The 25,151-nt window shown below is 39.2% G+C and overlaps 1 protein-coding gene across 8 annotated transcripts in view; it reads left to right on the top strand.

Moving 5' to 3' along the window:
* LDB3 (LIM domain binding 3) overlaps positions 1-25,151 on the top strand; it is a 114,343-nt gene that overhangs the window by 40,977 nt on the left and 48,215 nt on the right. For 5 of the 8 annotated variants that reach the window (XM_064716957.1, XM_064716956.1, XM_064716959.1 and 2 more), the window contains 3 exons: positions 9,179-9,254; positions 15,793-16,199; positions 23,959-24,162. In XM_064716957.1, the coding sequence (XP_064573027.1) occupies positions 9,179-9,254; positions 15,793-16,199; positions 23,959-24,162 (687 nt within the window). Of the gene's footprint in view, positions 1-9,178; positions 9,255-15,792; positions 16,200-20,573; positions 20,597-23,958; positions 24,163-25,151 lie in introns of all 8 variants that reach the window. The other 3 variants (XM_064716963.1, XM_064716964.1, XM_064716960.1) reach the window with 2 other exon arrangements.

The following is a 25,151-nucleotide window of genomic DNA, read 5'->3' as shown; positions in this document are numbered from 1 at the left end:
CACTTGGTTCTCTGCAGGCTTTTTTCAGGGTGGGGAACTGCTTCTTGTTTTAATTTGGCTGTCAAAAAAAGCTGCACATGGTGTCAGCACTGGTGCAGGACATCCAACTGCAAGGCATCAATCATAGGAAAAAAGGAAGTGTTAAGAGCCCCCATTCATACTTGCCTGCCTAAACAATGGGATTCTGTGGTTTCCTTTATGAACTTAGTTTTAATTCAAGTAACACCTGCACTGTTCAAGGCACACTAACATGAATGTTCAGTGCTGGCCTGAGTGGAGTTCTCCATGATTCAGCCATGGCTTCAGGAATTTGTGCATGTCAAGTGTTTTCTGACAACTCCCTTCCCTAAACTCCCTCTTTAATTTGTTCTTATCACCTCAATCATGCTATGTTTTCACATAAACCCACAAAATTACACTGGAAGTCTCACCATTTATGCCAGAGGTTTGATCAGACAGCCAGAACTTGTTAGTGGCTTGAGCTGCATTGTCTGGCTGCCGATTTCTCTGGATCCTGCAGTGTGCCTCCCTTTGCTGCTTCTGGGAATCAAAAAGATGCAGACAGGCAAGTGCTGGGAAGTTGAAGTATTTGGACCATGCCTGGAGAAAGGAACCTGTGATCCAGTGCTGTGGCAAGGTCTGGGACCCTCCAAACTAGCACTGCTTCATTAAGTTTAGAAGAAAAAAAGTACATCTAGGAAGTGAATTCTTTTTTTGCTGAAGAAAAGAGCAGGAGTGAGAGGAGAAGAAAAGAAGTGTCTCTGGCACTGTGTGTTATTACTCAGCAGAACTCCCATGAGGCACTCAGGGAAACCAGGCTGATATTCTAAAGTGTTACATACCTCCATAGATACAGCTTATTCCTTAGAAACCTGCATTGCTCCAGGTGTACTGGGGGGATTGGTGCTGGTTGTGCTGGACTATGCTGTGGAAAGCTATGATCATACTCTATAATGGCCTGGGTTGGGGTGGAAAAAAGACATTGCTTTGCTTTTAGTCTGTTTGTGACCTCCTGGAGTTCAGTTCTCAGTCATTTTTCAGTATCAGTTTCTAATCAGTTACTTGAGCTACACAGCTGCCCTCAGGCATTTTAATTCTAGGCCAGTCAAAGTTCATCTTTAATTGTCTGTCTGTCCCACAGATATTAGGCCATAAACATTGGATTGTGCAGTATTCAGTTCACAGTGAAAAACAAAATGCATGCAAAGTCTATTTTTTTAATACAAATGGGTTTCTTTCTTAAATGCACAGTAAATACAAGAGAGCAGCTTTATTTGTCAACATGTTTCACTGGAGCATCCACAACATAACTCAAGTAATCTGATCAGCCTCCTTGGAAAGGATTCACCAAATGTACTGGCTTAGTTTTGGAAAGTGCTGTAACATGAGTGAGCCTCATTCTGCTGGCACAAACATTCCTGTGTCACTCTAAGGCTCCGCTTTGGCGTCACTCTGTGCTGCTGGAGAGGAGCAGGGGAGCTGGAGACTTCTGTGCACGGTGCACATTGACAAAACTTCCCCCTCCCGGGGCATGCCAGTGATGCTACCCTTTGCTTTCAGACAGTCACAATTGGCTGTCTTTTGCTGGAAAATCGTGAGCTAAATAATTCTTTTCTCTACTGAAAGGGAAAGTGTCAGAGGCGAGGCTATGAGAGACTTATGGTAAATATTTAATAGCTTTCCTTTTTTGTGCAGCACCAAAAGATGGCTGATCCTGCAGTATTTATTTCAGGCCTACTATAAATAAAGCATGTGGTGACAGCAAACTGCAAGCAAGGGGAGCTCAGTGGTTATTGTAAACTGCTTTCTTTTGTCTGATGCTGGGTGTAGTAACCAATTCTGTGCATGTTTTAGGTCTGCTGATGGGCACATTTAAATCAGAACCAGAATAGGGCTGTATTTATGCTCAGAAGAATTAAAAGATGGTATTTGTTCCAGCTCAGGGTAAATTGGAACTATATATACAATATAGATGAAAGAATGGTCTGAACTAGTTGGACTATTCAAAATATTAAGCAGATCAGTAGAAAAAAGAACACTAATGGTGGATATGACATGCCATACTAGTTAGCTTATTTTGCTTACACCTGTGACTGTAGAACTTCTAAGTCATCTGCCACCAATAGCCAAGGTTTTTTCCTTCCTTCTGGTGGTTCTGTATGCTTCAAGCATTAAAAAAGACACATCCTACTACTGGGTAAAGGAAGACATGCTGTATTACTGAGGAAGTTGGTCCTCTCACTCTGTGTGAAATAGAGGTGACTCCCATTGTGTGCCCAGTTGTCTCTATGTGCAGATATGAGAGGACGGTAGGATTTGTTTACAGATGTCAGGCTATCATTTGGACAGGATCGTGAGCTACTCTCGCTGAGTAGTAACATTTAGTGCTGCTATTTCCGTGGAAAATGAAATAAAGTATCAATGTCAGTCACTGGAATAAATACAAATATATTCCTTACATGAGCAGTTTAATTTAGTGGATTGCTATTTACACTCACTGCATAAAGTGTCCTTGTTAGTTTTAGAAAAGAGCCTGGAAACTGTGGATATATGCCAAGGCTTTAAAGGGCAGTGAAGATTTCATTGCAGCAAGATTCTGCTTAGGGATTAGAACTGTTCTCAGAGTGCACATCACTTTTTTTCCCCCCCCAATACCAGCTTAGAGGTGAGTTTAAAATTCATTGTTTTATGTGAGAAATATTTTCTGGTTCCCTAAAGATAATCTCCATGTGAATTCTTTCACGTATTATATTTCACTCACCATGGAAAGGTTAAGATGGGTACCATGGGCCCATCTCACCAAAGTCAGTGGGCTGACCCAGCTTAGTAAATAAACATGGCAGTTGTATTCTTTCAGACAAACAGTTCCTGCCTGCTTTCTGCAAGGAGCAAGTAGACAGAGTAGCCAAAATGTTACAATAGCCAGCAAGGTCACAGTCTGTTCAGGCTGGGACCTTTTCCTGTTAATGCTGATTAGCTTAGGCACAGTCATGGAAAAATGTAAATTACACACTTAGAGGTAATTGGAATGGATGAAAAAGTATTTTTTTAGAAGCGGAATGAGGAATTTTTTAATCAGGTAAAACACTAAGGCTTTACTAGATAAGTCTTGTAAATGTTATTTGTGTCTATGAGTTTTTTGGTTTCCTTTGGATCCTTTTCACCGTGGTGTTTCTTGCCTATCAACCCCTGTAAAAGCTGTCTGCCCTAATTTTTTGTTTCTCCAACAAACTCTTAATTATTGGCAACCCATTGTTTCTTGCAGTGATAACCAGGGTCTGTTTAGCCTGGCTGTTGGGCAGCTCTTGGTGTCTGTGCTGTCCCTGGCTGGTGGCTGCTGGAACATGTTGATCCTAAGCACTGGGAACATTTTTTCTGCTGATCTTAAATGAACAAATCTTTTTATTATTTATATGTTTACATTCAGTATATTTTCAGCATCTCTCAATAATTATAAATTATCAGTGTAATAATTAAATCATTAATAATAAATAAGTATGCCAAATTTGAGGTTCCAAGTGAGCTGCTGTATCTGAAGTTTTTATGCTATTAAGACTTGAGCCTCTGATAAATCTGACTGCATTTCAGCCTCTTGGTTTTTATTCTGAACTGAGATTGTTTATATCTAGGCAATGCAAATTCTGCAATTAACCAATTTATGTGAGAGTAGTGGCTTCCTATTTATGATCCTTACCAATTTAGGTATTTCTGAATATTTCAATAATATTGGGGGTTTGTCTGCCCTGGGCTGCACATAAATTTAACATAAATTAATGTATGTCTTCAACAGTGTTAATGGCAATATACATCTACATACAAATTCAACCCATGACAACATAAACGAGTTTTGTGATGAACTTAAATTTCCTTGGTCGGAATCCACATTTTTTATGGCTTACCCAAGTTTTCACTAGTGATATGTAGAGGAAATTTTTGGAAATTGTTTAAAACCAGTGCAAAGACAGGAAGAAGGAGACAGAGAAATAACCTGCCTGAGTAAAGGTGTCTGCACTCCTTGGAGGTTAAAGGTGTCCACACTCCTTGGAGCTTGCTGTGTGTATTGGCTGAGTGCCAGGCATGTGCTCAGCATTCCTACTGGGTACGCTGTGGGTAGCTGTCACCCCAGGGCAGAGCTGCAGGGATACTGGATAGCCTCCCTGTTTGCTGTAGAAGCTGCTGGGATGGAGGAATTTTAGGGTCAGTACCAAGTCAATTAAGAGCAGATGGAGGCATTGGCAGCCAGTGGCTCCATTCAGGAGGGAACAAGCTGGAGGGCAGAATGTGGAGCGGTTCAGGAAAGGAGGGATTTTCCACAGGAGAGAAGGAGTTAGGAGGATACAACAGGGACTGTGCAGATGCCAGAGAAGTAGAGAGGGTCAAATAGAGATCAGGAGAGCCTTGGAAAAATCTCATCTTTTCACACACTGGCTTCAGTTTGCTTTCTTTCCTCCCTTTTACAAAAATCTCCAAGGCTTCTTCCTTTTCACTTTCTCTTTCTATCCCTTAATGTTTGTGGTTGCCTCTGACTCAGATTCCTTCTAAGGGAAAATAGGTATTACATACTTCCAAACAGCTTTTTTATTGGATGGCTGCTCCCTTTTGGGCTGATGCCCTCTATGCCTGACAAGCTTTTGTCCTTATGGCACTGTGGGTGTGAACATTAGGTCTGGAAAGTGTAATTGCCCAGCTTGCAATCTGAGTGCAGGGAAATAATTAATGAATCAGTCATCCAACCAAATGCTAATATTTGCATTTGCCATTGACATATAGAGAGCAAAAGTGCTGGTAGAAGTATTTTTGAATTTTATTGCAGGCTGAGATGATACCCTGAGAGAGGGAAAGTAAGTCTGATCCTAGACCCAGAGTGATCACAGTTGTATTTGAAGTACTGTGAAATGTTCAGGTCTTTGTGATTCTCATTGCAGTCACTAAGATGACAATGAGAAGTCACTAAGAGTGCTTGCTGATGTCCAAGGCAGGGCATCGGGAATTACACCACAGTGTCATGGGACTCAAGATTTTCTGTGCAAGACTTAGGAACAAGCAGCAGCTTTTGTTCAGCTGCCTAATTCACTGGTTAGCTGAAAATTCAACTGGCACATTCATATCTTAGCACTTAGTAAATGGGCACCTCAAATTGATAACCATGAATAATACTTTATCTTTTTCTGTCTCTCCCTGACTCCCATCATCATTCCCAGCAAATTTTCAGAAATATATATATATATATATTTATATAAGAAGCCGTATTCAACATGTTTTGTTTTGCATCCTGTTCTGTGCTTACCTGCTGCACTCCAGAATACCCCTATTTCAGTTAGGTGATAGCTGAAGTATGCAGAAGTTCTAACTCTAATTTAATCAGTTTTATTACCTTTCCATGCACTTGATGCCTTTTCATTTTCTAGAAGTTGAAATACTAGGATACAATTATGAAGATATTCAAGAAGTGGTAAATAAGTGCTCATGTGTCATAAAATGACAAATGAAAAAGCCTACTGTAAAAGAGAAATGTTGATTTCAGTTGTCCTGAGAATTAGTAAAGATAGACATTGACTGGTGAAGATATGAAATAGAAGAAAAGCCCCATGAAGATGAAAAAGAGCTATTATCTCTTAGATGCTGTCACCTCTTTTCAAGTACAATATTGTGCTCCCCTGAGGATGCAATTTAAACTGATAGTGCATCACAGAACTCCTTTGCAGCCTTTTCTTAGGCAGGCGGTTGACTTAGGCAGCAGTTGCACTCCTCAGTGCCATTGACTTGTAAAAAACCTTTGTTGTGAGTATAAAAATACCAGGATTGAAGTCAAGTGCTCTTCAATTAAAGACCTATTTAGGTGGGAGCAAATAGAAATTCTGGCAGTCATCTGAGCAGTGCTATCAAAATTGAAATGCTTTGCAAAACTAGTCCATCTTGGTTTTGGACTTCATTAAAAAACAGAACCAGCACTGAAAGAGTAAAGAGATGTATCTCTGGAAATGAAAAGAGTTTAGAAAAATACCAGAGTTATGTATTTGGTCATCTTAGAACTATTCTAGGTTTTCATTTTGAAATGAGATTTTTGTTTCCATCTGTAACTTGGAAAATGAGGAAGAAAATGTCTAAAACTTGAAATCAAATTAAATGCATAAGAAAAAGAATCCTGATGAAAAATTTCAACATCAAGTGTAAAATTATCACAATCATCTGTGAAATTTGGGCTTTCACCCTTCTCATAGCCTTACTGAGCAGGCACACCCTCAAGTGTTTGGAATAAAATAATTTTGCCATCAGTGGATTAAAATGTAAACCTGGACACATATGTTCACTACAGCACCATCAGCACTTGAAAAGCAAACTTCTGTTGCTGCAGGATTTGATCCATCCAGCACGAGAGGGAGGAAAAAAAGAATGTTCTGAACTTGCAGATGTTTTTCCTGGAGGAGTAATGACTCTTATGTAAATAATCACTTTATTCTGCAAGTGCATACAATTTCATTCCACAAATTGATTTCACCTCTTCTGCCCTTTTCTCTAGTGCAAGCCTCTGCTAGATCTAGCAAGCCTCATTATTCTCTTTTTAAATATCAAAGCTATAAACATCCAAGTCAGAGCTGTGTAGGAACATCGTTTTCAAGTAACATCTTGAAATCTCCAAGTTGGTGTCAAATACAAATCTTGGCTAACACTGTGAATGTATTTTATCACTAATGTGGAAAAAATGCACCTTTTTAGCATCATCTTCTGTGGGCAGGTAATGAGAGAGGAAAAACTAAACATACTATAAACATCAGAAGTGATGGAATAGTCTGGGAAATAAATTCTTTGGCTGCAATACGACTGTGTTCCAGTTAAGCATCAAACATGCTCTGTGGTTGTTTGCTCAACCTCTGTACGTGGCAAACCACATTTACAGTGCTGAGCAAATCTGGCACTAAAATTCATCACCAGTGAGCAGAGCAGGGGGACACTTAACATGGTATGCCCAGGGCCACCAGTGTCACCTCACAGAGATAACTGGGTGTACTCAGAAATTACAGTAATGGAAAGAGGAGCAGAATCATCCCCTAAATCTTTGTGTGTTCATAAACTGTCACTGTCAGTTTTCAGCTACCCTGTGTTGTGAGCTGCAGTGGATTTTTTTCTCTTTTTTGCTGTCTTTCATGATACATGTGCATGTCTCATAAATACAATTTATCGTTTCTCCTTTTAAGCTGAAGTGGTTGGAGAAAGAGCATGACATGCATTCCTGAGGGAAGATAACTTGCCTGAGGAAAGTTTGGTTTAGGCAGTTAGTGAGTAGCTCTTATTCTTAGAACCTGAAGGTATCTGTTTCTCAGATAATTATATCTTGGGATTATATTGTGATATGTTTCAGCTGTGACTATGAATTACAGTTTTCTAGCCCATTGTTTCAGGAATACTTTGTCAGTGAATTTCACAGGTTAATTACACATTGTTCAACAAAATGCTACTTTTCATTGTTTCCTCAGACTGCATTCATTTTTGTAGTACCTGCTTGTAAATTAGGGATCTGTTACATCAGCTTTGTTTTCAACTCTCAAAGTAGCAAAATTTCCTTATGTTCTAAGTGGAAATCTTCCACTTCCTGTAAAGATTACTCCTTTCTCCTAGGTGGTCTTTTTTTGTATGTTCACTACTGCTTGTGGAAAAAATGTTAAGTGTAAGAGCTAAAGTCAAAGCCAGAGCTCAGTGTGAAGCTGGGTATTAATGCAGGGATTGCCACTGGGGATGAGCCCTGTTCCTGTGGGGCTCAGCTTTCCCTCTCTGATGGATGCCCCTGGTAAGTATTTCAGAGGAAAGTGAGCACAGCCCTCAGTAAGGAAATAATGAACCTAACACAGAAAGTCTTTTGAGCTGTGCTGTGAAAAATGAGAGTCTGTATGTTTACTTATTATGCCCAGTCTAAATCAGCTCTTGGGGCTTTTTCTTGTTCAGTGTAACTGTTTGATCCTTTCTGATACTCTGCTCTTCTCATAGTCTCAATGATGTCTTGTAGCAATGAGTTTCACCTCAGGTTAATCAAGTTCTCCAGAAAAAGATGTTTTCCTTTATCAATTTTATATGTGTTGACTTTTCAATTTCATTCAATGTCCACAAGAGTAGGTTTTATTTCCCTTTTTCTACCATTCATTATTTTCTAAGCCTCTGCAATGTCTTCCCTTCTTCATCTCCTGTCTAAAGCAAACAATTTCAAATGTCTTAGCTGATTCTACTTGATTTGTAAGCTTTTAAGTATTTTTATTTCATTTTTGTACCTGTCCTAATTTTGTAATGTACTTTTAAAAGGTTAGAATTTGAGGCATAAGCCTGATCTGTAGATTTGAAATGGGATATTATTTGTATAACTCTGATTCTTTTGACTCTTTTTGTTTTTAGTTTCCTTTGCTCTGGGGATCCCATATGTACTGGAATATTTTCAGGGGAACTTCCACCACTAGGCAGATTCTCAAAACACCTCCCACAACTACATCTTCACTTACCTGGGACAGTAGAAGTGCTTGAGATGACACTGTGCTTTCTTTGTTATTCCAATGAAAGGGCACACTTTTTGTTTTCAAAGCATTTTTTGGGCTTTTTAAATGACCAAGGACATATATTTGTCAAATACAGGTGAAAGACAGGCACCTGGAGTGGCTAATTCAGTAGTGTTCTGCTCGTTGTGAAACTCAGTTGTCTGAATGAAGCCATGTTTCTTCCTGAAGAGAGGTTTAAGTAATTGCAGTTGTAGTTGTGCAGTTTAAGCTATTAAATAATAGTCTTTTGAGGAGTTATCTTGAGATGCCTCAGCACCAAAGTTTAGCCTCTGCATTTTAAAACACCTTTAATTCTCTTTTTCCAGAGTGCTGCCCAAACTTGAATTTATCTAGTTGAATTTGTCTGACTTATGAAAATGCAGTTTGCCACAAGTATTGGAAAACAGATGATCTCCCAAGTCAGAGGTTGCTTCCATAACTGGTGAATTTTCATCATTCAGAGAAACTTTCTCAAACTTTTTCTCTCATTTAATACCTTTGTAAATGAGGATGTAGCACAGAAAAAGTCTAGACTATGCTTAACTTTCAGTCCTGATGTAGCAGCATTTTGGCTTGAAATTAGAGGTGAAAAATAGGAGTGCAGATTGCACATATCTTTTATTTTCTCTTTTTTTTCTTTTTTTTTTTTTAATCCCCAGATCTAAACGTCCAGTGCCAGTTTCAACCACAGCTCCCAGAATTGACTCTCCCAGGGCTGTAATTCCCCATCAGAAGGTAAGTGACACATTTTTCCTCAGCCACAGTGAATGCCATTTCTATCTGCTGTGGTGAAGGTAAATATCTATTACAGGAAATAGCTTCTGCCTGCCCCAAATAATTAAAGGTTGAATGAATGCACAGGCAGCAAAACTGCTGCAAGGTGATGTATTAGTGATCTGTATTCAGTCTAATTTCTGATTAGAAGGACCAAAGCATCCAGCTATCCTCTGATGTGATTTGGTCTAGCCAATTCTGAGCAACTGTTTTCATCTTAGCAACAAGAAGCAACTAAAGCTTCTCAAAAATCCAGATTTGCTTTCGTAGATTGTTGGGGAGAACCATTAGACTGTGCCTCAATCTATCCAAATCCTGGCTGCAACTGGAATGACACTGATTTGGAGAGAGGACATGAGGGCATTTGAAAACTTGCATCATATTGTGTTCTTATCATAGTATTCAGAAGACCTGAGAATAAAAAATAAAGAGGACAAGTCAACTTAATGAATAACAGCAAGTGGCAGAGGAAATTAATGGCTTGGTTTCCATTGTCAAAGCACATCATGTTTCATAAAATAAATGTTCATTTTAGAATAAACACTGACTGTACCTGGCAACTCATCTTCTGTATCTTTGGAGACACCGAGGAGCAGGGGTACCTGAAAGGTGGTGCATATTTCCCTAGGCTCAGGCTCTGGGCAGGACATTTGTATTGCTGATGCATTTCATTAGATAAATGGACAGGAGCTAAAGTTTCCATTGCTGCAACTTATCCCTGCTGTCTGTGCCAGTTTCATCCCCAGCATGCATAAAATAAAAAACACTGAAGATCAAAATACATAGGGAATTAGATGATTTTCTACTGGTTTTGACAGTTCCAACATCCATAGATCAATTTTAAGTAATTTTTATAAACTCTGTGCTTTCCAAATTCAGAGCACAGATGGTAACATCATCCCTGAAACTGCTGCAAATAGGTTCAGAACAGCAGAAGAGAATGCACCTGGGGGGAATAATTTGCTTCAATTTTGTTTTGTGAAATTTTAAATTAACCTGACTGGCTATTTATTAGTTGAGGCAGAAATTGTTTTTTTAGATTGGATCTTGTAAACTTTTTTGGCAAGGGAAGATGAAATTAAGAATTAATCTTACTCAGAGTTGTTTCTGTTTATATCATGATGTTATAAAAAGTTATTTTGGAGGAACTTATTGGAATAGTCACTGAACAGTACTGTGAAATTCCTAGACCAAAAGCCATGAATCATTCTTTTGGTTAAACTGGTGTTTGACTGCACCAGCAAAGTAACAGGGACAGGAAGGGAAAGGAGTTCTCATTTTCCCAGAAGGTGCACCCAGAATGCTGTCCGTGTTCAAGGCAGTGAGTAGATGAGTCTCATCAGAGTTATTCACCAACGTGAGATTGACACCTGCCTTTTGGGGCTCTATACACCTGCACAGGTGTGAAAATTTTGTCTCCTTCCTTCATAGGCACATAAAGCTCTTATATATTGGACTTTCATTACTCTTTCAGATGCATTTTAGGTGCATTTCTTCCTTGCCAATTGTCAGTTTTAAAATTGCTGACACAAGTTTTCAAAGCCGTTTACCACAGAAAATACTTTTCTCCCTTAATTATCTACTGTATAGAAAAGTTGACTTTACACACAGCAGGGATTTTTTGAAGGTCCTAGAAGACCCCTTGGCGTGAAAGCCATAAAGACACTTTACATTTCCTATTCTAGCCCTTCAGAGAGAGATGAGGATCAAAAGACTCAACCCATTTTCAGAAGCTTGCTGCCTTATGTTTGAGAATTCTGTGCAAGGTGCTCAGGAAAGGTTTGTAGGAGCTGCTGGAGGCAGCCTTTTCTGAGCCAGCTGCAGGCAGTACCAGTGGCTGGAAAAGAGAATTAGTGGAACCTTTCTAGAGAAAAGGGTGACATCCAGGGGAAGGTATGGGGGAAACAGGCTATCTTGCAGTATTCAGGAAGATCTTAGGTGTAGGGTCTTTCACCCAGGGGAAGAGGTAACATCAGACTGCTGGACCCTTTGCAGGTCAAGAGGAGTGACACTTGTGTCATTTGTGTACACTAACAGCAAGTTTTAAGTGAAGAAGAATTCTTCTCTGGAAGTTGTTTGGAAGGGAAAAAGTCGTTGAGCTCTCAGAGAAGTCTCAAAGTCCAGAATAAAGATACTTTACTGATAGAGGCAGTGTAATGCTGATTTGGCAGTAAGCTGTGTTACACTAAATACACTTTAAAACCAAGGTTTCTTTACATGTCCCTTTATTATTTCTAGTAACAAGTATCACTGTAGAAATAAAGAATTCTGTGACACACACACAGGCAAGAGTCACCTCCACACTTCTGCTTGACAGTGTTTAGACTGATGGTTTACATGAAATTAATTTGATGGTATTTTTTAAAAATCAGCAAAAGACTGCATTACAAGACAGTCGTGACAGTGTCATCCTCATACATCATGAGAAGCTTTCCTCACCCTTCTCTGGTTAAGGTTAAGGTGTGGCAATATTAGCTAAACAATCTGCATGTGCAACTTCACTGTCTAGTTAAAACCATAAATCCTCTTGTGCATTATTGCTGATCTGATTGCAGCTTCCACTAATTTTCAAGCATGCACTTCTTTCACTGTTTACTGGGTTTTTTTGTTTTATTTTTGTTTTAGGGAAACAAACAAACTTTTTTCACAAAGATCAGTCATTCTTTCACAAACCTGATCAATGTTATAGATGATACAGGTTCTGCAACCATCAGGTTGTAGGGCTGTTATTGGAAATACGATTTGATTGCTTTTCAGTTTTACTATATCTGACATAAATCTCAAACTAGAAACAATTTTCGTTTAGTTTACTCAAATATTTTTGATTTAGTGAAGTCTTTTGCACAGGTGGCACATAGCTGGAAGAAAGGGCATAGTTAATGTTGAAAGCATTCAGATAACAGTAAAAGTAAGCTTGAGTCCAAGGATTTAAACTAAGCCATCAATCAATGAACTCATTGACTGCAGCTCTTCAGAGGGGACATAACACAAGTGAAGATTCAGATCAGTGCAGTTGAAAACATTCAAGCTGGTATTTTAGGGCTAAGCATGGCTTTAACATTTGTTCATTTGCATGAAGGTATTGACAGCCTTGTTAATTCTAATAATATGGCTATGTGTTGTGCTTTCTGTGAAACACTGCTGACAACACTTATTTTGGAGTCCCAGTGAGCATGTTGTCATACTTATGATTTGTTTCCTGCCAAATTTGGGAGACTATATGTCTAAGAGAAAATAGATGGAGATGACTGACTTTTTAAGTAGAGTATAGGATGGAGAAGCTGGCTTAGCCAAAAGCAGTTTGATCATGTCGTTGAGAGTCATTCAGTGCCATGGTGCCTCCATTCCCTTTATCCTCTAAAAAATTTAAAGCAACAGTTGCTTCTTGAGCATGTTGGGTGGTCAAAATCACTGGTATACTGTTAAAATTGTTCTCCCCAAAGTGCAAGAGGTGAGTAATGACTGTAGGGTCACAGCAATAGATAAATAGAGAATGATTTGTCAAAGGAAGACGACATGCAAAACCTGGTATTGTATCTCCCAATCTAAATTTATTTCTCACTTCCCTGATATATAAAAAGGAACATTTGCCTTTCATAGAAATTGGATTTTTATAAACAACTAATAACATTTCAGAATGGAAATTGAGCTGATTCCTAGCTTCCTTCTATTTCAAAAGGTTTGAGACTCCTCTACATTTCTCAGTTTGCAGCTCATTCCCTGACGTTAGGCAGTTTTCCTCCCGCAGCAGGGGACTGCTGCGCGATCCCGCATCTTCCTGAAGGGAAGCCCATTGCTCAGTGTCAGAGCCTCCTCTCCTGGTCGGCTCGGGGGTAGCATCAGGCTCCCGGAGCTGGAAATGTCAGCTTGGTTTTCCAGCCGCTGAAACAGAATGGGATGAGAGATGGGGAACAGGGGAACGTTTGTTATTGTTGGCTGCATTTCATGTGATGCAATGCTGAAAGCTCAGTGCTGCTGCTCAGTATCAGACATTTGCCCTTCAGTCTGAAATTCTGCAGTGAACAGATTTTGACACTGAACTGGAGACAAAAAATAATTCTACAATATTCTCCCAGGAATAAACTGAATCAGAGATTTTTTGGTTAGTCACAAAAGGGAAGAGCTAAATATCCTGATGATGGGGCAGTAATTATTTAGAAGTACAGCCTCTCCCCTAGACACTTCCTATTTCCTCCATTTTTTCCCCCACAACACAGGAAAAACAACTGCCCTAAATACCCTGTACAAAATATGAACTCAAGATGGAGATTGCTAACCTGGCACTGCTGGGTTCTTAAGAATTCTAATACTGACTTGCCAGTATGCTGATATTCCAGCTAGAGATCATTTAAGGAGTAAAGCCAGAACTCCATTTGTGCCAAAAGGGACCAAAAGCATCAGCCATAATTTTTTACGGCTGCCCTATAATTTCCCCTTTGCCTACTGTTACTGTCCAGTAACACCAAGACTATGAAAATGCATTAAGGCTAAGGAAATATGTGGCTCATTGAAGTCACTTCAAAGGAAATTTGTCTCATTAGCAGTGCAAACTGATACTTTACAATCAGCTCTCCTTACATATCCTTTTATTTTGGGGTGTAGGAAGAAACCCACAGTTAACTAAAAGCCACAGAGTTTTCAGGGTAACAAATTAATATAACTCCAGGATACCCTTTTTCTTCTCTGTTACATCTGTGTTTATTTTTTGTTTAATAATTGTTTTGTCCCTCTGTGCTGGCATGTAAAAATGGTTTGCCCAAGTGATTACTTAATTTTTGAACATATTTGTGCCTGGTTTTGAACACATTTTTAGAGAGAAGCCCTGTTTTCTGTTTATTTAATGATATCTAGAAGCTTTCAATAGACCACTGGAAGAGATTGTTGTTTGCTGTTTTCAGTGTCAGGGTATAATAACTGAAGAATGTATTGCAAATGTATTTATTTAAAAAGGCATGGTCTGAAAATGCTTTTAGGATTATCTGTTTCTACAGCCTCAGGCAGCTATTAATGCCAGCTAAAATCTCTTCCTGTTTATCACTAAGAAAAATTATCTTAGTTAATTTTATCTGCCTTACATTTTTGATTCAACATGTCTTAAATGTGTTTAATGTTATGATTACTTATATCCTTAGACCTTTAGGGTTTTTTCCCAATAAATTTTAATTAATCAATGCATATTATCTTGATTTTTATTTTCAAATGTATGCTTCCTAAATTTATACATGCAGTATAGAAAAATCCAAAAGGGCAATAAAAATATTTTTCTTGTGAACCATAGTATCAAAATTACACTACATTAATGTAGTGATGATACATTACATTTCATTAATGATAACCAATACTAGCAAAAGCATAGAATCAGAGGCCAAATTATTCTCAGACCTGTATTTCGTGCAATGTGTTAAAGAAGATGGTTGCATTGCCAATGAATGAGGCAAAACATCACTGCAGGCCACCACCTGCTCTTGAACTGGCTATCACTGAGGCCAGATTGTGGGCTCCATTCTTGCTTCAGGATGCTGTCCCCTGCCTGTCCCTGTCCCCTGAGCTGGACTGCAGCAAGCAGCCAGCATTACTGGGCCTCTCAACTGTGAGCACTTTTCTTTTTTTGATATCACCTCTTATTTTGGTTTCATTAAGGTGCATTTATAGTGAATCATTTATGAAACTCAAGTGTTGGACTGTGTTTTTCTAGGATGAGTTTTTGGTAGATTGTTTTGAATCTGAGCAGCAGCACAGACTTCTATGGGTATAGGTATTGTAGGGGAGATTCCTTTGGGTAAGGCAATACCTGCTGCTGTCCCGGTTAGGAATATTATCTGGGACAGGATTGTAGGATCACACACACACCTGCATTCTCAAGCACACATTCCCTCAAGTGGAAATGAAGCAGGAATGACCAGCATAGGAGCAGCCTCTCCGTGGAGCAGTTCTCGAGTCCTGTTGGTGTCTCTGCTAACCCCGCTGCATGGCCTGATCAGCATGAACCAGAGCCCAGGATACCTGTGCATCATTTCCATAACCTCAAGTGCACTCATAGACAACAGAATGGTGTGGTTTAGAATCATTGTGTATTTGTAATAATGGCATTGACTTCTATGGTTATACAGGACCTAAAATTATTCTTACCTCAGAATGTTTGTTTTTTAATTTCTTAATTATCCTAGAAATTAATGGACAGTGTTGCCTTAATATAAAATTATTGCTGTGAGGTTGACTAGTAGCAAATGCTCTCTTAATGTTAAGCTTTATTGGTTTATTTCAACTAAAAACTAGTAAAAATAATGCCTGAATTGGTTTTGCTTCCCTTGTTTTGAAACAACGCATTTCTTTGTTGAAAATCTTCCCTGAAAGTTTGAATGCTTTGGCCCCAATCTGTTTCTTGCTAGTTTATGACTATGTTTACAGCATTAATTGCAGATATGTTATTTTTGCATGTGTTCTATGATTGCTCTTTTCTTTTTTTTTCTTTTCTTGGCCTGCATGTTTGCTACTACAGGAACCTGCTTGGGAAATCAATGGCAACAGAACAACCTTCAGCCCTCTAACTAACACGGCGACTGGGCCTGTGGGTAGTGTTTTAGCAACCAATGGAACCTTTTCAGGCTACCTCAACCAGCAAGAGATCAGCCTTTCAAATAGCTCTTCCTACCAAAAGACTACCACAGTTAGATCTTCCATGTCCTCTCAGTCTGTGACTCCTGACATTTCACCTGCCAAGAGCTCGTTAGGTTCCAAAGCAAGCCCTGCTTGGGCTGGTGGCAGTAGCCCCGCTCACCAGCTGAGCCCTGCAAGGCAGTATAACAACCCCATTGGCCTTTACTCGGCAGAGACCCTGAGGGAAATGGCTGAGATGCATAAATTGAGTCTCAACCGAAGGGCTTCGGAAGGTGGACTTCCTAGAGGGTAGGTAACATGGTAACATCTTTAATTATTTCAATAAGTAATGAACTTGATGAGCAGTGAATGTAATGGTGCTTACCCTATTGTGCATTTGTCTAGCAGTCATTATTAAAGCCTGGATCAATAGTTAAATTTTCCAGTAGCCCCAAAACATACCCACATGGCCATTACAGAATAATGGTTGTTGGTATGTGATGTGCAGCATGGATTGGCTATTGTCAGCAGAGCATGAGGGGGAACAGTAGGACTGAAGTGACTGTAATCATCTCAGGGTTGTGGCACTCAGCAGTTCTAACTAATGCATGGAGTCTCAGAGAACCAAGTATTGCTGTCAGACATCAGAGCAGCTGCTCTAAACCACACCTGATCTTTGGTACTTTGCTAGAGAGAAATGGCTTTGACCAGCAAATCTCACATACCCAGCTACTGGAGTGTCCTGCTGTAATTCCTGCCTTGATGTGTTGGCTTTCCTATGCAAAATGAGTCAGAACTGCAATATTTTGAGTCCTCTGGTTTGAAGAATGTCTTGCATCTGTTAGCTTTGATGTTAACTTTGCTCTGACAAGGAATGATCTCCAGATACTGCCCAGATAGTTTGATCCCATGTCAAGGTTTTCCATGTTCCTTTATTGCAGGTCATCTGTTTTATTAGTAGGTTTGTGAAGTGACGAGCTTGGACTGTAGTACATGAGAAAAAGCAGGGAGAAACAGATTTTCCTAATTTTTTTGCCTTCATGTATAAATCATCAAACAAATCTAATTTTTTAGTTTATTTGTGGTTTTGGGGTTGTTTATTTTTTTTTTTAATGAAGATAAATTTCTTCTCTGCTAGGAATATGGGGAAAAGTGATTTTTTGACATTAGGGACTTGGCTGTATAAGGAAAACCAGAAAATTCTGACAATCCACTCAATGTCTGATAGCAACTGCATATCTTCAAGTACTTTATATCCATTTGCAGCAGCTTTTTGTGAAAATAAAACCAAGAGGTTTTAAGTTGTAGAAAAGTAGGGATATTTCATCCTATTATAAGAGCATATACTCCTGTTCTAAATGATTCAAGCAATTCTAGATGATTCACTGCCACTCTCTTGAGCACTCAACATTAACAATCCTAATTACCTTATCTGAGAAAATTCTATCCTCTCTTCTCATACTTGATAATTAAGTAAAGCAATTACCTTTAAAAAAAATTTCAGTTAGTAAGCAAGATCAGGAAAATAAACCTCAGAATACTTGTCTCTTAATTTACAGTTTTCTGAAGAATACCAATTATTGTCTTATTTCAATATACAGAGTTTCCTAGGTGTATATCTTGCTGTCTTTTTCTCCACTATGTTCATAATCCTCCTTAATACCTGCAGGGGTGAGGGTGAAGGGGCTGAATTTTGCATAGCTCAGCATTGTAACTGTTTGTTATCAGAGTTACAATACAACTGTATCCGTCACTCACCAAAATCAGTGTGAGCCTTTCTATTCTGTTTAAATGAAATTTTAGGGAGCTGCTATCTGCCTTCACCATCTGGAGCACTGATGAACAAATAAAAAAATAAAAACCCCTTATCCTGCTGTGTAGGAACATTCTAAAAAGATCAAAGAGCCCAGAAGCACCAAATAAATGTGTCTTGTCTGGTAACTTCTCTGAGATTTAGAGAACTCCACATCTCTGTTGACATGCAGGGAAAATTCAGAGCTCAAAAGTGCTATCATTCCCACTCCCACTTGACTGTTATCCATGAAGTAAGAAGTATCTTGCCTCCTGCTCTGTGGAGAAAAACATGGAACCTGTATCTATCTTGGGACTTGGTGGCATCCATTATAATCTCAATCTCACAGTGCATATACGGGAATAAGGAAGCACTGTGAGCACTAAATAATCAGCTCTGCTCTTTACTGGGAACAGTTTTGGAGCATCATAGTATTGCAATGCTGTGATATTGTGATGCTCCAAAATGAAATCCATTGTGCTTTCACAAACACGCGCTTAGCTGTATGGTAAAAGCTGCTAGAAAGTTCAAGCATGAGGAGTGATCTTAAGGTATGTTTCAGCTCTGTGCCCTTTTCACCAGATGATTTAAACTTAATTGTGTGAATTGCTGTTACAGCCAAACCCTTTGGAAAATCCTATCAAGAAGCTGAAATTAATTTTGAGATTACTTCCTTGATCTGTGAAGAATAACAAAGCAACTGTTTCTCTGATACACTTTACATTAAAGCTTTATCACTCTGACCCAAGGTGAAAAATAGGATAGCCTGTTAGGAGTGTGGAACGTGATGTGCTGAAAGCTCTGGAGTGTATGAATAAATATGAACAGTGAGTCATAGTTTGTAATGTGCATCTTTTTCATTCCAGTGTAAGTTATTTTTCACACTGTAGGTCAAGGGCAGTAAATACCTGTCCCACAAGTACGTGCCAGGTGGCTTGGGTTACTGGCCTCTTACTGAGTGACCTCTGTGAGCAGCAAGCTGGGTGTTCCAGACATGTCCCTATATAGAGCCAAACTAAAATTGTGTGTGACTCTGAACTGGGAGGAATTTTCTCATCACATCCTAAACATAAGAAGAAGCAAAGCTTTACTGTTTTTGAAGGAAGCTATAGCAGCCTCTTCATGTCTCAAAAATCTTTGCTGAGATATGACTATTGGGCTGTTCTTCGTGTTTGCACATAATGTTTCTTTTCTTTGGACATAGTTTTATGTTCCTTTAATTAAGGTGTATTTTAGGGGTTTGGTAGTTCTGCCTTGAAAATGTTATTTTATATGTATGGTAGATGCGTGGATGAGTCAGAAAATGATACCATTACACTTGGTTTCATTGTAAATGAGTGCCCAGCTGTCTCACATACACCTAAAATGGATATACGATCACTGATGTGCTTACAGGCTGCAGCTTGTTCCTAATATATCTCTAACAGTTCCTGTAAGAACATTTGGCTTAATGTAGGGTTAATAAAGCTAGAAGAATATTTTCAAATCTGAGAATCTGACCAGTAGCTGCAGAGGGTGATCTGTGGTTGCTTTACCATGGAAATGCAGAAGTGCAAAGCCTTTACTGCAGTTTTGGCCCATTAGAGTGCTTTTGATCATGAAAAGTGCTGTTTGATGTTCCAAGGCAAAAGGATTATAGGTAGGATATCAAAGGTTCTGCAAGGAAAAAGCAGGAAGGGCCAAATCTGCTTGGAATGTCACTCTTTAACTGTAGCTTTGCTGTCCAGTATTTTCTATCAGTCCCAGACACAGAAATGTCACAGCAGCGAGTTGGAATCCTCAGTGCCCAGTTCTGTCAACAGCATTTCATAAAGCCAAGTAAAAAGAAAAGTTTATTAACTGACCATGGATCTCTTCCTCTTTATTTTGCACAAAATAGGATTAACTAGTCTTCAACCAAGAAGCAGAATGTGGGTATTCTAAGCTTTCAGGAAAACAGTTAAGATAAATATCACAGCCCATTACTGCTGTTTGTGCAACCACCAAAGAGTTATTGGGAAGAGCCCTGTAGTTCAGACTGAGCACACTGTTCTGCACTCCCAGCTTTATCCTGTGTTACGGTGCTTTGGAATTACTGTGCAAGCACCATCACTGGTTTATGCAGAGAGGCAGGAATTGAGTGTGAACATGCCTTTTTTTCATGCCTTTTTCCACTTATATGGAACTAGTTGGAATAAAAGATACTGATATGGATATCCCAAAAAACATACAGCAAGTGTGGCTTGCTTTGTTTCATATGGAATAAATTAGGAATGACTATTCCAAAGTTAAATGGCCTACACGCCTCTTGGCATAATGTAGGTGCAGTCATATCTAGGCAAATGCTTTGTTATACACAAAGGCATTTTCCTTAGTTTTAGCTTTAAAACAGTTACCAATATATTCTTTGGATCTTCTCCAAAATGTAAAAGACTTAAAAATCATTCTTCCAAAACCAACTCTGAGGGTGGCCTGAGAACAGACTTTATCCCTGAATATTCAGTATCTAAGATTAAAATATAGTCTCTGCCACTCATTTGCTATTTTCAGATGAGAATATACTCTGAAAATCCTCCATTTTTCCCTCTGCTCCCTCCTCCCTTCACTTTGGTCGTAGTACTTTTAAGGATGCACAGCAATAAGATCATGTTCAACAGTCAGCCAAAATGCCATGGTACCCTACTAAGTCCTGGTGGATCAATTATAATCCCTGCATTTTTTCCTTTCTTAATCATGTTGGGGTTTTCAGGCATACATTTACTTTTTATTCTTTTTATTCTTATCTGTAGATGGTCTGAGAAGAGCTGTAGTAACCTTTTGTAAATATCTTTTACCCTTTGCACTCTACAAACTATTGACTGTTTTCTGTGTGGTTGGTTTTGATGTTGTTTGTTCTCTTTCTCTTCTTCTAGGTCATAACCAACACCGCTGCCAAGTTAGTATCACCTCTGTGTAGTGCCAGATATTTGTGTGATGCTGTGTGTGTGAAGATGTGTTTTCTGGGGTAGCATGATCCCCTGTGTTCCTGCTGTGTCTGCTTGCAAGTGCAAGTATTTTTGTAAACATCTGCTTGGTGTGGCAGGCGCCCTGCGCTGCCCCTGCTGTCCAGCAGCGCTCCCGCTTGGCATTTCCTGGTGATGCTCTAATGCTGTGATGGAGCTGCCACCTGAGCCTGCCCAGTTCTTCTAAAAGCTTTCAGGTGGTTGTGCTTCTACAGGCAGGTTTAACTTCTCTTGAATCTTTAAGTCATCTTCATGCCCTCAGAGTTTGGAGAGCATTATCTGAGCCTTTTTTGGTGTAGTAGTAGTAGTAAAGTACTTTTAGCTTCAATGTTAAATTAATTTCTAAAGTCTGCTAAAATTCAAATTTATGTTGGAGTAAGATACTGATATGGGGGAAAAATCTGTGAAGTTATTCACCTTGATAAATCTATTGCTCAAAAAAAAAAATATTGACTTGAAAATGTGATTGATCTGCTTTATTTAGGAGACTTCAGAGAGTGCTCAGTTTTGACCTTTAGTTTTCTAGGGGCAGAGGATTGTCTCTAAACTCTTGCTTTTTCCCTCTGACCTGAGTGTTGTCCATAAATTGTTGGAGACTGGGTTAAACTAAGTATAAAATAAATAATTCTAATAGTTAAATGTCAAATTTAAACTGACAGTACAAAGTTAGGAGTAGTGGAATACATAAAGTTGAAATAATATTTAGTGCATATAATTTGCATTGATTTTGCATTCTCTGTTGATTTCAGTGAAGTGTGGGTGTGATGATGTAAGTCCTTTGGAGTGTAAAATCCTAGCCAGTTTACATTAATAATTATTCTGACAGGATTGTCTTAGAAAGCAGAAGTCACTTTATAGGGGTATTGGTAATCTTACTTGCTTTGGGATTTATTTTTCCTGATCCTTTTGTAGCTTAGGAGAAAGATCCCAGTCATTTTGCAGAGGTGCTGTCTCTGCAGCCTTACTTCTACCACTTTGTCCTAGAGCCCAGCACTCCTTACAATCACTAATATCTTCTGTTTGCTTCCAGAATTAGAAAAAGAACTCAGCAGTTGGCAACCTGTATTTTTTCCTGTTATTTTTTTATTGGAATCCTGTTAGCTTCACTGGAAGTTTTGCCTTGGTATATGTAGTGTGACTAAAACCTCTTGAAAGACATCACTAAAATTGTTTAAAGACCCAAGTGAAAGCCCAAAAGACTCCTGCTGCTACCATGAGGGAAGTTGAGGCTGTTCTGGCATTAATAGCTTTGATTTCTGTAACTGACTGTGGAAACAAATTGCTTAGAACATTATTCTTTAAAGGTGCCATATTTAACCTCTGTCCTTTCCTTCACAGAGTCTTCTCAGATCTTGGGTTTAGAATCTCTTTAGTACTTCCAACAGTGTGAAAGAAAGAGAACACTAAATTCAAGATCTTGAGGACCTGTGTGTTTGTAATTAATTATCATGTGATTGTTCAGGGTATTGCAGAAAAGAGATGCTGTTCAAGTCAGGCATGTGCACGCTCAGTACAGCAACCTGCATGTCTCAGCCCACCACCCCTCCAGAGATGATGTCACTGCAATTATAGAATTGTCAGAGTTGATGAATAGTTAAGGGAGATGTGTTTTAAATGTGAGAATGTCTTGGTAAAAGGATAATTTTCACTTTTTTGGAATGCATAATGGCACTTCCCAGTTCCCTCCCTTAAAATGTTGGCATGTGCAAGTGAAGGCTGTGGCTGTAATGCAGCATGTGCTCCTGTGCGTCTCTGGTCCTTGTGCATGTGGCTGTTGATGTTCTGTCAAGGATTTGCAATAATATGTGACTGTATCTCTCTCTGTCCATCCTCAGTCAGGGCATCCCACCAAACAAAAGGCTGAAAACAGAGTGGAATCCCCTATCACCTGTAATAGTATCCAGATAATTAAGTCAGATGGCTGCCAGCCTTACTTGAGTTTACCTTTTTCATCATGCTGGGTTGAGGCTTCAGTTTTTACTCTCACCCTCTGGAGCTACCCATGGTAAACAGACACACTGTTGTGTGTGTAAAGAGAAAAACAATATTAGCCAATAAACTTACAGTCTAATGTCTTAAACTGAAAAGGAAATTGTTCTAATCAAACGGAATTCTTCAGCAGTTCTTCTGCAGGGAGAAAAATATCTATTTCCAGCTTTTGGATTCAGTTCTGAATGAAACATTTATGAAATATCTTTTATTTCACAAAGGATGGAGTTCCCAGTTTTGTCCAGTTTGGTGAGTGTATGAAATCTCTCCTGCTGGTATCCTCTTGCTGCTGGCAGGACAGGAACAGCAGACTAGAGATTCACCTGATCTCCCATAGGTTGAAGAGCAGCCACCCTAGTGGATGATGTTGGTCATTGGAGCTCTGGGCAGTGCTCAGTTCTAGCTCTAGGACTAGAACTCTGCATAGCTCAGCCCTACAAGAAAACCAGCTGCGCTTTGGCTGCAGTCTGACATCAAACTAATTCTGGTGTCATGGAAGCTTCAATTAGCTTGCTTTAGGGGCTCAGTCTGTCAAATATAAAATCTTTCCTTGTAAATGGAGTCACTGGAAACTAAGGCAGCAACTCTTCCAACTGCACTTGATCCTTTGGTTGCAATGTTGCATATTTTGTTCTGAGACCGAGCATTTACCATGCTATAGCAGCACTTCAGGCTAGTGTACAGAGATTTTGGGAAGATTTAGTCTCTGTAAGGAAAGCCTTGAAGATTAAAAGGCACAAGTACTAAATTTCACTGTCATTAATAACACAGACAGAAAGTACTGAAACCTTCTAAATAATAGAGAACCTGATATCCCTTCACTTCCCTGTACTTTCTAGACCTTTATAAGAGCCTTCTGAAAACACAAATGGATGACAAAAAAGTGGGAATTCTCTGCACTGTGCATGTACATCCCATGGACATGCATATATACATGTGCATGTTTGTATACACTTAAATGTATATATGCATATAACAACAGAATTTTAGTATATGTAAGTATCACACAAATGCTTACAGATTTTTTGTGATATTTTAATACAGTGACAGCTATTCCACCTTTTTTTTTCCTTTTTATACATCGTAAGCCAACCCAAAAATGACATCCATTAGCACAGCCATCTTTTTGCTGTGGCTTGGTACTTACATTGTCTGTGCTTCCCTGATGAGAAGCTTTGGTGGTGAGATGCCATGAACAGACGTGCACACTCCTCTCTTGATGGTGCTTCCCTCACTTAACTTCACGCCTCTCTCCTTTCTTCCCCTCCCTTCCTTCCCTGTGGAACCTCACTCTTGCATAACCCAGCACGGACTTCACGGAGCGTTTCAACCCCAATGTCCTGAAGGACTCTGCCCTGTCTACCCACAAACCCATTGAGGTGAAGGGCCTTGGCGGCAAGGCTACCATAATTCACGCGCAGTATAACACCCCGATCAGCATGTATTCCCAGGATGCTATCATGGATGCAATTGCAGGCCAGGCACAAGCCCAGGGTGGAGAATTTGCTGGGTAAGGTTATTTCCTTCTGTGGAATGCTCTTTCTCTGCATGGTACTTGTAACATCCCTACCTGCATGACACATTTGCTTTTCCTGGACTCTTTCTTTTTTTCTGGGATATATTACACATGCAAGATGTGTATCAATCCTAGACAGTGTCCAAAAGCACTTCCATTTTTTCAATTTAAAAGGATGGATCACTAGAAAATCATAGCATGGTTTGTTGTTGGAAGAGACCTTAAAGTTCCAAGCCCCTACCATGGTCAGGGGTATGTTAATTTAACCTAGTGTTTTGGTATTCCTCCTAGAACTGGTAAACCCCACAAAAATACATCTAATGCTCTGTATATGATATTGGATGGTTTTTCATTCCTGACAGCCATGATTTATAATAGTCACTATTGTATGCATAGTGCAGAAAGGACAAAAAAAAGGGGGTGGAATTTTTATTGAGATGTGAAGAATGCAAAATATTTATTTAGCACTGGCTACTGTTTTATTCTTCAGAATGGAATGTTTTGCTGTATTTTCCCTATCTCCAGTTTACATACAGTACATGTGTTTTACACAGATCCTTTGGACTATGGCAAAATCCCCTGATCTTTAATAACTTTGCTTTTCCAATGCATGTTTCTGGTAATCTTACCTGATTAACTTATCCAGAGTTGTAATAACTTTACTGAAATTACATATACCATGAATGTAGCCAGGTTTCTCTCCTACCAAGTGCACTTCTGCCCAAAATAGAAATTGCCTTCCTTTGATATGACACCAAAATACAGGTATAGCAACACACTTTAACGTAGTTTCTTTTCCATATGTTAGCTGCAGGCTTATTCAAAATGAGGATGGTTTATGTATTTGCTTGTGCTCCCTTTTGCTGGCCATTTGTCTCTCTTTTTTATAATTATTTTTCTTTTCTGTTAACTTTTTGCACCAATATTGTTGTTCATCACAGCTCTCCCTCATGATGGATCACAAGCAATGCCTTTAGCTGGCT

Source organism: Zonotrichia leucophrys, chromosome 6, assembly GCF_028769735.1.
Source record: "Zonotrichia leucophrys gambelii isolate GWCS_2022_RI chromosome 6, RI_Zleu_2.0, whole genome shotgun sequence".
Classification (NCBI taxonomy): Eukaryota; Metazoa; Chordata; class Aves; order Passeriformes; family Passerellidae; genus Zonotrichia; species Zonotrichia leucophrys.
This window is presented reverse-complemented; position numbering and strand designations above follow the sequence as displayed.